The 14,195-nt window shown below is 33.2% G+C and overlaps 1 protein-coding gene across 9 annotated transcripts in view; it reads left to right on the forward strand.

Annotated features, from left to right (window-relative positions):
- The window catches only part of LOC136040209 (zinc finger protein 79-like), a 62,569-nt gene extending 54,849 nt beyond the window's left edge, over positions 1–7,720 (forward strand). For 6 of the 9 annotated variants that reach the window (XM_065724383.1, XM_065724387.1, XM_065724385.1 and 3 more), the window contains 3 exons: positions 528–698; positions 2,188–2,346; positions 5,409–7,720. In XM_065724383.1, coding sequence (XP_065580455.1) covers positions 528–698; positions 2,188–2,346; positions 5,409–5,962 — 884 coding nt within the window. In that variant the 3' untranslated portion in view covers positions 5,963–7,720. The remainder of the gene's footprint in view (positions 1–527; positions 699–2,187; positions 2,347–5,408) is intronic. The other 3 variants (XM_065724389.1, XM_065724391.1, XM_065724390.1) reach the window with 1 other exon arrangement.
- Positions 7,721–14,195: the final 6,475 nt, after the last annotated feature.

Here is a 14,195-nt window from a genome sequence, read left to right on the forward strand (position 1 = left end):
ATTTGACGTATCTGAAGTAAACATTTCTCATAAAAACTAGTTTCTTGAAAGTAAAAACGGAATTTCCACAGATTTATTCCTCCCACTCTTAACCTGAAAATTTAATGTTTTCTTTACGGCCCTCTGAAAATCACAATTCCTTCACGAATATTCTCCTTAAAATTAACGGAAATTTTTTTGAGTTCAGCATGATTTATTGTGTGAATCCACGATTATTAGATAATGTAACTTTTATTATGCTAATTGGTTTTGATTGGTAATTTTAGATTTTCATTTACCTGGAACTAGTATACAATGCTATTTTTGTGGGGCATATTTAGCTCCAAACGCCGGACAGCGGTTTTTGTTTGTTTAGTTCATTACTGGTATGCGTTGCTTTCTGCTTTACTTATACGTAAAATGTTTGATTGTACAATGACAAAGCTATAAACATTACAAAGTTTTTATGGGGTATTAAATGTGTATTTGGTTATCATTAAATCATTGTCCTGAGATTTCTCAAGTTAATTTTCCGTAATTTTTTTTAGAACTTGACGATGTACTACCAAATGATCACAAAAATCTGTTCGTATGCAATGATTCTATTTTATTACCTATGGATGATAGTAATCTTGTGATTTTTTTTCAAGACAAGTCTACCAAGCTCGAACCGAATTGTAGCCCTCTGAAACTGGAGTTAAATGTTAATGTGGACAGTGGTATGCTTTTCGATATTTATTCTTATGTTTGTAGGCCAATATAGAATATTGCATTTTTAGCAGCCTTGGAAAATGCAGTAGAACTCAAAAAGAATTTTAGTTGATGGTCGTGAAGTAAATGGCTATGAAAATCATGTCCAGTGGTCCCAGTTTTGGAACGCATTTATATCTTAAGGGGTTTTGGAGATTATTTTTTGAATGGCTTGGAATAATCATTTTTGTTTCCCAAAGTCGATTCTTGAAAAAATTCAAATGACAAACTTTTTGATCTTGTTTAAATCCTTTTCTAACATTCTAGGAATTTGTTGTACAATATATTGTTTTTGGCAACCTTATAAAGGATGCCAACAATAATAGTGATATTGGGTTCTTAACTCTCTCGCATGTGGTTTTATTAGTGACAGTTAAGATGCACATAATATTAACATCAAACTTTATCAAAGAATCATAAACTGATTTATTGTGTTTAAAAAATTCTCAAAATAGCAGAAGAGAATATAAACATCTGTGAGAAAATTAAAGACAAAGCTATAAAGCTCTCAAGAAATTTTCAAAAGTAATCATTTTGATACTTTTAATATGTAATTTTGATTTTTTATATAACACAAGGAAATTTGTTTCCAAAGAACTAGTTTATTTGGTTATTTGTTTCCAAAGCACTAGTAAACACAAGGAAAACAACAATTTTCTTTGTTAAGGAAGGTGGGGGACTGCAAGTATCCAGTACAGGGTTTTCAACGATGGTGATGTCAATTGTCTAACTTCTTGTATGGTCTTATTTCGTGTCGTTGGTACCCTCTTCATGGAAATTATTAAAACTATTTTTTAAAACGAAATCACTGCAGCGGTAAATTTTAAAAGAGATTTCAAAATATAGCCCAAAATTTATTACTATAATCGACGTTGTTTGTTTTTTTTTTTTTTTTTTGTACAGCTGGAGCAATACCAACATAATTTAGTATTGAAGTCGTACCTATCTGGAGTTTTAGACCTGAGTTTTGGTCGGAATTCTATTTCAAAGCTCCTCTTGAGATAGATGGTGCTAATTTCTGTTAATTGCTAGATGGGTAGTTATTCTTTGGCTTCTGTAGTTGTGAGCATTTCTTTGGCTGTTAGTTGTACCAGTAGCTCAGTTGAATTGTTACTTAATTATTCATGAGGAGCTGAAAACCTATGTTAAAGAATATCGACTATGGTAATTCGAATGGTGGTCTTTCCGTTCCTATGCTGCTCTTTTTGAAATTTTTCTTAAATTTTTTCTTGCTATAAACTTTTGCTATTAAAATAAACCGAAATAAAAGTCAACATTCGTGCCAATCACGATAGTCACCTGAGCGCTAAGTCAACAATTAGTTGGAAATGACTAGTTTTTCTCTCTAAATAGGTTTTTTCAAAACTTTTTAAGTGACGCTATTCATTATTCACTAATTAAGTAACAAACTTAATTATTATGAGCATTTATATGTAATTTTTATTGCAACTTTCGTAGAACCTAAAGATGAATCATCAAACGACGGTAGACATATTTTCCGTTTATTATCAATGAAACGTGAAGACAATCTTTTGGCTTGTTCTCCTGAAAGATCTGCAGATTGCAAACCTATTTTTGGTCATCTTAAACTGGAGTCACAAAGTGGTAAGGACAAAGGTATTTTTCAAGCATCTTAAGCTTCTTGTGTGTATTTGGGTTTCCAAAATAAAAAAGCATATCACTTCCTTTTTCAAATTTTGGCGGGAAGTCAAAGTTATATGTTTTCTGCATCTGACCGTACTGGTTGCATTTGTCAAATGAACATTTAGTCACCAAACGTCCCAGATAGTTCTAGTTATTAGGATACTAAATTTTATAACCCAAATAAATCCTTGAACAAAACGACAAACCTACCTTTATTTGAAGCTTTTGAAACTGTATTGTATTGTATCAGATTAACGACGCTTCTTGACTACTATGGTCCCTGCGTCGGCCCTGCAGTGCATTGCTGCAGCATGATCCGATCTCTGAGTCCCGTATTACCAAGCTAAGGTCAAACCCACTGCGCCACCACAGAACAGCTTTTGAAACTCATTTCATCTATTTTTTTTTTGAAAAATATTAGATATTTTCTTATGTTTCTGGTGCAAGGATGTAGACATTTGTACAATTAGTGTGGTATTTTTTGACCAACTTTTTTTTAGGTTTTAAGTAAATTCTTGCACAACTCAAACTTGTGAATTTATATGCTTATAAGAAAATACTTCTCCTATTTGAACAAAAATAAAGGAATCAAGAATTCATAAAATGACAAGAATAATGCACCAAATTTGCTTCTTAAATTTTTTTATTAAGGCAAGATTCGTTATCACATTTTTAATAATTGATTAAGATTAGAACTGTTAGAGCTGAATTTTGTGCCAAATAAAGAAAGGCTGTAGGAATATATCACTTAAGTAGTCTAAATAATATTTCACTTACTCATTTATTTTGAGCGATTTTATTCATATTTTAGCTTTATTTGTTTCATGTAATCGAAGAACTTATACGGAAAAAAAGAACTTTTAATTACTATCTTTTCGATAAGAAGAAATGTCTTTATTGTTCACCAGAAAAATAATTTGACACATTCATGGTGGTAAAAAGAGGAACATAATCACATCCGATACCTACTAGCGCTAAGATATTTGGAAAATATAAAACTAGGCTTCTTAGACTATTTGACTGAAGGGATATTTGTTTGCTTTTTAAGAGGTATTTGATGGTTTAGACCACCCCTGACAAAATTTTTGTGGTCGAGTAATTTTTATACAAATTTTATAAATTTAATAAGCTTATGAAATTATATTCTTATAAGAAAATGCTTCTCCTATTTTAACAAAAGTGAAGAAATGAAACTTCCGTAGAATGACAAGAATAATGCACTAAATTAGTTCGTTTTAATTTTTGACCTAGGCAATGTTCCTTAACATAAGATTATAATAATCGATTAAAGTTAAAACTGTTAGAGCTGAATTTTTTGCCAAATAAAAGAATGGCTGTACGAATATATTTTTTAAGCAATCTAAATAATATTTCACTTACCTATTGATTTTCAGCGAGTTTTATCTTATTGTTTTACCTGTTTTATGTTATTAAACAACTCCTACTGAAAAAAAAGGAATATTTAATTATTATCTTTTCGACAAGAAGAATTGTCTTTATTGCTCATAAAAAAAAAGATTTAACACATTCATGGTGGTAAAAAGAGGAACATAATTACATCCGATACCTACTAGGGCTAAGATATTTGGAAAACATAAAACTATGTTTCATAGACTGTTTGACTGAAGTGAGATTTGTCCGATATTTGTTTGCTTTTTAAGATATATTTTATCGTTTAGACTACCCCAGACAAACTGTTTCTGGTCTTGTAATTTTTATGCGAATCTTAGAAGGGTGCAAATGTTACAGAATAAAATTGTTTGATTGATAGGAGACTATGTTGATGCCTTTAATGGAAAAGTATTTTGTATCATCCGTTTGGGAGTGCTTATCGTTGGTAATGATTAGCGAGTCGAAATTTTTGCTCATCAGAAGAACTTCGCGAGCTGAGCGCATCTGTTTGTTTAAAAATAAATTTAAAAACTAATTTTTGGAGTGAAGAAATGTAGTTTATTAGTAGATTTTTTTTTATGAAAAGGATATAGTGAGAGTATATTTATTTTATTTTTAATCAATGAATCATTTGTTGAGAGTCAAAAGATTGTAGCTGTTTTTTATCAGGCGCATTGGTTTGAAGGTTTGAAATGTCTGAAAGTATGTCTCTAGGGATAATTTGACTAGTGCACCACCTGGGGTCAAGCTAGCACATGTATTTTGCTCATTTCAAACAGAGGATTCAAATATACATTTTAATGGGGAGATTTCCACCTTATTGATATTATAGTCATACAAGATTTGCATTGTGCATAATTTTATGTCTCCTGGACTGTACCTTTTCTACCCTCAACTCTCCCGCTTTGCTAATTCAAAATGTAAGTGAATACGGTAGAGATGACGGGCAAACTTGATGGCTCAGTTGAGTCTGGGAGAATGGTCAAATTTATTTTATTCTCAAGGTGTACTTTCCATCTAGTTCGTATTCCATCTGTGGATTCTATGTGGTTGACATGCTCGTCATGGAAAGAACAAGCCCTGAGTTTTTTTCATTTTAGCCAGTTCTTTTACTCCCTACCTTTGCCATTTAATGGACGAATAATCGATTTAGAGTCAAAAGAATTCCAGCATTCTTTTATCAGACGTATTGTTGCCCTCTCCTCATTGTTGATATACGCTATGTTTATTAATATGTAGTTTGCAAATAAATTAGTCACCTAGTCAGTACTGAATTAATGCAGTTCTTGGTACCACACTGTTGCGACACTTTTTAGACAAACTCATATTGAACTAAAAACATGCACAACGTCAAGCTTAATAATTTCAATTACATTACAAGCTTAAGGTTTTAAAATTGAGAACATAATTCCTAAAAATAGATTGTTCTGCTCTTTATCTAAAAAGAATAATGAAGGATTCGTTGAATCACGAGAATAATACCTCAAATTGGTTCTTAAAAATTCGACACCAAAGGCAACATTCATTAAAACTAAACGTATTGTGACTAAATAAGGTTAAGTGTTAGAAGCTGAATTGAGTGTCCAATAAAAATTAATTTATTTTGAGTGAACTTTACATTATTTCTTTTTTTCCCCTTGCAGATAACTCAAGAAGCCAAACTGTGAAAAAACCTTTCGAATGTGGTATGTGCTGGGAATGTTTTGCTACAAGTTCTGGTTTAATTTTCCATCAAAGAACGCATACTGGAGAAAAACCTTTCAAATGCGACACATGCGATAGAACATTCGGTCAAAAATCGAGCCTATCTAACCATCAGAGAACTCATACTGCAAGGAAAACTTTCAAATGTGACATTTGTGATAAAACATTCCGCGTAAAATGCAATCTATCTTCTCATCTAAGAGCTCATACTGGAGAAAAACCTTTCAAATGTGACATGTGTGATAAAACATTCTACCAAAAATCCCACCTAACTTATCATCAAAGAAGTCATACTGGAGAAAAACCTTTCAAATGCGACATATGCGATAGAACATTCAGTCGGAAATCAATCCTATCTGATCATGAAAGAACGCATACTGAAGAAAAACCTTTTGAATGTGATATGTGTGAAAAAAAATTCCGCGTAAAATGCAATCTATCTTCTCATCGAAGAACTCATACTGAAGAAAAACCTTTCAAAGGCGACATGTGAAAAAACATTTGGTCAAAAGTCGAGCCTATCTAACCATCAGAGAACTCATACTGGAGAAAAACCATTCAAAAGTGCCCTATCTGATAAACCATTCCATCGAAAATCCCACCTATCATCTCATTGAAGAGCTTATACTGGAGAAAAACATTGCAAATGCAACTTATGCAATAAAACAGTCTGTCAAACATCAACTCTATCTAAACATAAAAAATCTCACACTGAAGTAAAACCTTTCAAGTGTTTTACTTGTGAGAAAACATACGATCGAAAATCCAACCTATCCGATCATCAAAGAATTCATACTGGTGGACCATGTTAGAGATTTCTTACTGAAAAACTAACGTATTTAAGTACAATGTATACATGGAACGTTGTATTTTTAGTTCTCAATTATCTCGTCACAAAAGAATTCTGAGGAAAAACTATTTGTTCTTGTCAATATGTAGGGATGTTATAAATATATCCAGTGTCAACGTTATGTATGCTGATGTCATAGTTATCAAAAGCACCATTCTGGTGAATTTGTTTTCCTATCTCAACATATGAAAAATTTTTTTAAAGTTTCAGTCCATCTAAATTATGTTTTAAAAATGCAGCTATGAAATAAAAGAGAACGGTCTTAAGAATTTTAGTTAGGTTAGTGTTATTTATCTTGAAAAATATTTTGGTTTATCATATGAAAAATTAGACAATAAATAGGACATTGGAATTGCCTTTTCCTTTAAAATCTCATATTGGAACATGGGGCATTTGAATTTGAATTTGATCCAATGCTCAAGACTAGACGAGGTGTACAAACTGTTGTTGTATATTAGCTATTTTCATTTCCATTTTTTTGCTTAACTTTTACTTTGGTTTCAGATGTTGTTTTTCTTTTCCCTCTTTTTGCAATCAGTGGCCTTTGTCAAACTTATTGTATGTATTTTCAATGTTTGCTTTTATGCTTTGTTTTATATATCTGACTCCTTTTTCTTGTTAAATTTACTAAAAGCATAAACTTCAATCTTATCAAACAGTTCGTGGTAACGAACTGTAGTAAGGAGCGACCCGGCTCAATAGTAACCAAAACTCTAAAAAATGGAATTTTGGTACCAATAGCTACATCAAAAGAATCGCATTTTAATGCTGGTTTTAAATTTATAAGTTACATCAAGTTTAGCCTTACCCATCCGAAGTTATGAGCCTGAGAAAATTTGCGTTATTCTAGAAAATAGGGGGAAACACCCCCTAAAAGTCATAGAATCTTAACGAAAATCACACCGAAAATATGTTGAATCACAGTTTTTTACTGTTTTAAAATGTAGAGTTAAGAGAAAGGAGTCAAACTTTAGCGTAAAGAGTGGGGGGTTGAGAAGGAAAAGCCCCTTTCATATACGGAGTAATTTCTGTTCGTTTTAAGTTTTAATGTCGCTCCTTACTTTCATTTAAAAAAACTTGTTTTTTTTTATTTAATTTAATGTAAAGAAACAAATCCTTTTTCGAACGTAAGTGGATCCAATGAACACAAATAATGATCTTATTTGGCTGATCGTCTGAAACATATTTTGACTCGGTAAGAATGTTGACAGTTGTGGTTCTTTAGTTTGAACCTAGGAGCATGCTGCCCACCAATCTCTCTAGGAAAGGTTATCGTAGTTTAAAGTGAATTTCGGTAATCTTTTCCTACGCTTTGTGTTAACTCTTGGAGAAATAGTATTTATGCATTCTTAGAATATATTTTTGAGCTTTGTTTCAAATAAATTGTATTTATGACTCAGAGTTCTATATCTTATATATGAAATTCTAATTAGAAATCATTCTTCACATCTGTTTTTCTAGAGCGTCTGCAGAATAGAGGGCAGTAAATGTTAATTTGTTGTGATTAACTCATGTATAGCTTATTTTGTATTTTGCTTTTAACTGTAGTAACCACAACACATACGGTATTTGAAGGTCTTCATGGTGTCCAGCCTAAAACATATATGCCCAATATCCAATAAATATGAGATTTGAAAAAAACAAAGTTAATTTGCTATGCATCTGGTGTTTCTAAATATTTTGATTGTCCAAGGCTTCAGTTTCAGTTCCAAAATCCCTGGGGCTTTTTTTGTAAGAATAACAAATCACCTTATTAGATAACTGTCTTAAGTTTTTTTTATGTTTTGGATTTCATTGCACTGTTGTCATTTAGATCCGACCCCTTTTTTCTACTGAAATAAAGCCCGACGTTACAGAGATAAGCACTTTAGGAGTCGATTTATAAAAAGTTTGTTTCCAGGAAGCAAGCCTAACATTTCCTAGTATAGAACTATAGAAAAATGCAGTTTGTCGTAAAAAATGATTTTGCTTTGAAATTATTTTTGTTAATTATGAAAAGTTTTTAAATACATTAATTTCCTTTCAAATGAACCATTAAACAGTTCTCTATGATTTGGTTGCAGCCACTTTTCTTTATTTTCAAACCAATACATTCTCCTTGTTATTCCAGCCAAGGGACGGTTTATTTCCCATATAGGGGTATTAGACAAGACGGTTCTAATATTTTACTTCTTTTTTGATCCGAATCTATTTTTAGGAGCTATGTGTTCATTTTGTTTTTAGTATTGGAAGTGATCGTCTCTTACTAGGTTGCTAGCTACCGCTGCAACCCAGATAAGGATAGGACCTGTCTTAATTTGACCAGTGTCATGTTTATTGCTCTTATCATTAACAAACGGAGGTTCAAACGGAGAATGCTATGCAGAAAAGTATAATATAAAATGTACTTAACCAGCATCGAACCTTGATATTCTCAAGAGTATCAAGGACCTTGAGAGTTTTCAAGGTCCTTGAGAACTGAACTTGAGAAGGTCCTTGAAGTATTTTTGTATATAATAAACATATTTAGAACCTAGCTACTGAAGAAGTTAAAGAAACAAGAAGAGTAGAGAGAGTGTGACGAGAAGATGAAGAGATGTGTATTTAAAAACCCTCAAAAATTAGAAAGAGCTACAGATACATTAAAAAATACCGTGGTTTCAAATAAAGAGCAGTTTTCTATACAGGAAACTAGATAAAGCTCTGAGGTCAAAGGATATTGTGGGAATGTCGGTAGCAAAGCTCAACATTAAGGAAAAAAGGCGTAGATTTGGAAATTTGTAAGATTGACTGTTGAAGAAATGAAGAGTTAATCTCGGATGTGTAGAAGAAGTTTCCGAAAAAGGAATATAATTATTCTGATTATCCATTGTCCCCTTCTTAGCTATATTTTCTGTTGATTTGTAATGCATTTGAAGTAGCAGTTCTGATGTAAATGAACAAAGTCAGCGAAACAAAGGAACGCTTTCAGTCTAGCAATCAACACTTTCATTGTTTGCCATACACTTTCAATCTTTATCATATTTATGAATCCTGTGAAAAAAGTTAAGCACGGGAAGGTTGCTTTGGACCCCATAGCTACAGTGTATTTGTGTACAAGTAAAAGTGGTTGTGCTTGATTGGAACTGTTTGGTATTGCTTAGAATCCTTTCTTCTAAGACACTGTACCTGATGATCAGCAGTATATTGGTGAGACGACAGAGGCTGTGCTATATTATATTTGGCTTATATAGATTAAAATATTAATCATTTCTTTGGAACATGGGCAGTGTTGGGTAATGCTGAGTGTCATTGGTGGCTATTTTTTTTTATTTGTGTAGAAAGTTTGTTCCGGTTTTGTTTGGTACCTTTCTTCTGAAACCAGAAGCTCCTGAAATCCAGATGTTGAACCATTTTGTCTATGCAAATCTTTGGCACATATACAATTCACAAATTCCTCAGATTTTGAAAGGCATCTAAAGTCACAAAATTGTTGTATTTGAAACAAGTATATAATAACTGAACCTTGCTAACATTAAAAAGACATCCTGTCAGTTAATTACTGGCCATTGTGCCAACAGAATAGAAGAAGTGCCCGTAGAAGAATTTTGAGTATTCATCCTTAATTCCATCATAGGTTCTAAGATCTTGTGCTTTCGATTTGTCCGGCCAAACTGAGTCTGCTTAATTCCTTATTCTTTTTTTCATGTTAAGGGTCATTTCTGTTTCTGTTTCTAAAGTATACTGAAAGGGTCAGTTTTCAGAAAAGAAAAAGCTTACTAAACGTTTTGTTTATTAACCTTTACTGTCTAAAATGAAAGTGAATATATAACTTAATGCCGTTTCTGTTTCTAAAATATACTGAAAGGGTCACTTTTCAGAAAAGAAAAAGCTTACTAAACGTTTTGTTTATTAACCTTTACTGTCTAAAAATGAAAGTGAATATATAACTTAATGCCGTTTTTGTTATTTCCTAATTCAATAATTGAATTCAGAAGAAATCCCATAATTCTTCTGGGGGAAAACACATCTTCAGCCCTCTAAAAAAAGCTAAGAGGGTTCAAAACAGCCGATATTAGCCAAATCAAAATCTATTTCTGAGAAGAACTATCTAGTGAGAAAAAAAAGATTATCTGTGTTTGATTATAGATGACAATTACTGTTTTCATCACTTTTAGTGTTTAAATGTTATTTGAAAATAAAATTTTTGGGTATGTTTAAGAAGTGCGTGAAAGCCCTCAGTATGACATTAGTTTTGCTGCGACATCATTTAAGAGGGCCTAGATGTTTTTATATGTGACCTTATTTCTTATGTCATTAATAGCCTGAAAAGAATCAATTAGCTAAAGACACGCCAAGAGTTTTTTTTGTATTAAGCCAAAAATTGCTATAGGTTCCAAGTAAGAGGGGGGTGTCTTTGGAAGCAGCTATTTAGAGAATTTTGAAGTAGTGGAATTTTGTCTTCTTATTCCTTACAAACACGGGCAAAGGGGAGTCAGCTGATGACGGAGCTGCAAGAGAGAAAGCCTTAAAACTACAAAACTACTACGAATTACATCACATGAGTTATTTCTTATAAATGCCCGCACAACTTTTGGCAGGCCCTCTACAGGGCTTGCATGTTTTGTGAAGCGGAGTTTAAGTAGTCTAAATCCCACTTGCTTATGCTCGAATGATCAATTTCTTGCCATCCAGTTAGACAATACTGTTCTAATTGACACTTTTTTGCCACATAATGCACGTGGAATTGATTATATGACACGGTTCGCTAAAACTTGCTCCTCGTTATGCTCAGCTGTGAAGCAATTCGCTGATTCCAAACTTACATATCTGATTGTTGGTGACTTAAACTGCAATATTTTAGATAACTCGACTGCTTGTTAGATTTAGTTCCTGATTATAAAATTGTACTAAAGCATCAGTCCTATATTTACATTCATCATTCAGAAAATGTATCAAATATCGACCATGCAATCTGTTCGCCAAGTCTCAGTATTTCTGAAGTGCATGTCCTTACGGATCAACAAGACATTGATCATATGCCGATGTCATTTACATTTTCCCTATCTGATGTTCCTGTATATTCCTCTATTCCTAAGCTCACACGGTGTTTCGACAAGTATAATTGGAATCGTGCAAATATTGTCCTTTACAGTGTAACGCTTGCTACACTACTTAGTTCTATTCGTATTCCGTTTCATTTGCTCTAGACGCGTGTGCCTGTGAAAAATGTGGTTGCCGATATTAACCTGTACTATTCTCAAATTATTTCGTGTTTGAAAAACGCTGAGTCTTGTGCTGTCCCTTGTGAACGAGTTAGGTAGGGACTCGTCAACCTGTGTGGAATAATGATTCAGAGTTGAAGACGATTAAGAACCGTTCAAAGTTATGGTTGCGTATATGGTCAGAATGCGAAAGGCCTGCTTCTGGTGTTCTTTTCAGTATTAAAAATCGTACTAAATCTGCTTATAAGAAATACCTTCGTGCAGTCCGATTTCGGGGTCTTGACTTTCCATCAAATTCAAGTGATTGGAAGAATGTTTTAAATTCTAGTAAAATTATTAGTGATGGTCCTGGCAATTATATTTCTAAGTCTCCTTGGGAACCGCATTATACTGCTATTTTTTCCCGGATTAACTATGCAATTCATTCACGGATTAATTATGCAGTTCATCAAACAGCTGTTTTGAAACGTATGCTACCGTCTGCTCTATCTCAGCAGGATATATTACCAATATCCGTTGATTCAATTTACCTGGCTATTAAAAGGCTTAAGTCTAAGTCATTTGACACCGATGGAATATCAGTGATTCGTTTCAAACCTGATTGCCCCCCTTTAATATCGCATTTACAACTACTTTTTCAAATGTGTTTGTGTTGTTCTGTCGTGCCGGACAGTTTCTTGTGTGGCACAGTTACTTCTATTTTAAAAAGGGGGAAAGATCAATTTTCATGTTCATCTTATCGTCCTATCACTGTTTCTTGTACCTTAAGCAAAGTCCTTGAGTATATATTTTTCCCTTCTATGACAGATAATATAAATTTTGGAGTTAACCAGTTTGGTTTTCACCGTTGTCTGGTATGTCAGCATGCCCATAAAGTTCTTTTTACTCTGCTTTCTGATCCTTCCGGAAGGGCTATGATCTTTATTTTTGCTCTTTAGATCTATCTAAGGCTTTTGATTCTGTAGTTCACTCCCAAGCCCTGTTTTCTTTGTTTAAATGTGGTGAATGTTTATATTGTTTCTTTATTAAAATTTTGGTATGGTCATTCTTTCCTTCATGTTAAATCTTCTCCTTCTGACCCTTCTATGTTAAAGATCTCCGTAAGACAAGGTGTGAGACAAGGCGGAGTTTTATCTCCATCAATTTTAAAAATTTGTATTGCTGATATTTTAAATAGTCTTCCAACAACTTACCTTTCAGGTAGTTCAAATGTCTCATATCTTACTTATGCAGACGATATTTTTCTCATTAGTAGAACTAAATCTTGGATGTCGGCTTCTGTTCGTTCTATCTCTACTGCTTTCTCGAATGTAGGTCTGACCCTTAACCCTGACAAATGTGAATTCCTTCATTTTGGTCCTTCTCCTTAATTGTTCTGAATTTAGCGTTTTGTGCGTGACTTCTTTAAGGTGTTTGGGCATTACCCTTACTAACGATTTAGTCCCTTTTCACAATAAAATTGTTTCTGACGCTAAGGTTAAACTTCAAGTGGGCTATTCTAAAATTGTTGCAAACAGGGGGAAATACAACCGCAAAACCAAATTTATTCTTGCTTTTGTGATCACTCGGTTTTATATCTTTCTGGATTGTATCCTGTTTTAAAAAGAAAAGATTTAAAGGCTCTCAAGTCATCTTATTTTTGTTTCCTCCGTTTTTTGTTGTATCTTCCTCCCTGATACAAGAACAGTGATATGGTAACAAATTTCAGGACTCCAGATTTATTAAATAAACTTAAAATGCCACACCAGAAACTATCTGACTCGATACATTTTACTATTAACCCTTTTCATGATCTTCTAAAATGTTTTCTACAGTAATTTAATGGGTTATCAGAAGTTGTGTTTTTTTTTCTGTGTGTTTGTTTTTATACTCTGCTGTTTCAAGTGGGTCACAAATAAATTATTATTATTAAAATTTCATGCATGATCCTTGTGTATTTGTATACACATTTCTGAATCTATTTTCTAAACCTTACACCTTAGAAAATGAAGATCCAAGAATGTGTTGACCCAGATCCACCACCTGATCGAGAAATTCAGAAGTGCTTCATTCCACAGTCTCTCCCTAAATACTTCATTATGCCAGAGACAACAAGAAACACCAACAACTGCTTTAAATTTGAGTTGGTCCCATCAAACCTTGTCGATATGGAAAAGTTAAAGCTCTTGTCAAATACAATGTGCTATGTAGCAGCTAAGATTTATTCAGGTCTGTTAATTGCTCAGAAGCTACTACATGTATAATCAAATTGCTTAGGTTTTAATTAAGCCATATTCTTCAGTGAGCCCTATTTTTCAACCCAATGATCCCACTCTTCAAGACTTGGAAAGTCTAGACCGAAAGAAGTATCGTTTGTTAATGTTGATACGTCAATTCATTTGTTGATGCGTTTTCCTGACTTACTGGGACATTCTAAAGCAGGAAGAGAGAAGTTGAAATAAAAGTGGTCATTCTTTAGTTTTAGGATGAAATACTATTTTTAGGCTCTTTTACTTCACTGTTAGATTCTTCACTACTGAACCTGCAACTGCTTGCTGCGGCAATGAATAATCTCATTACTGAAGCTGGTCTTTCAATGACTGATCTAAAGCTGCAAAAACGCGCTCTTAATCTGGAGCAGCTCTCAGTATATAATTTTTAAGCTTTCCAGACATTTCAGCATGGATACCAAATTTTAGGGTTGTCACGCTACC

This window comes from Artemia franciscana, chromosome 20, assembly GCF_032884065.1.
Source record: "Artemia franciscana chromosome 20, ASM3288406v1, whole genome shotgun sequence".
In the NCBI taxonomy this organism is placed as follows: domain Eukaryota; kingdom Metazoa; phylum Arthropoda; class Branchiopoda; order Anostraca; family Artemiidae; genus Artemia; species Artemia franciscana.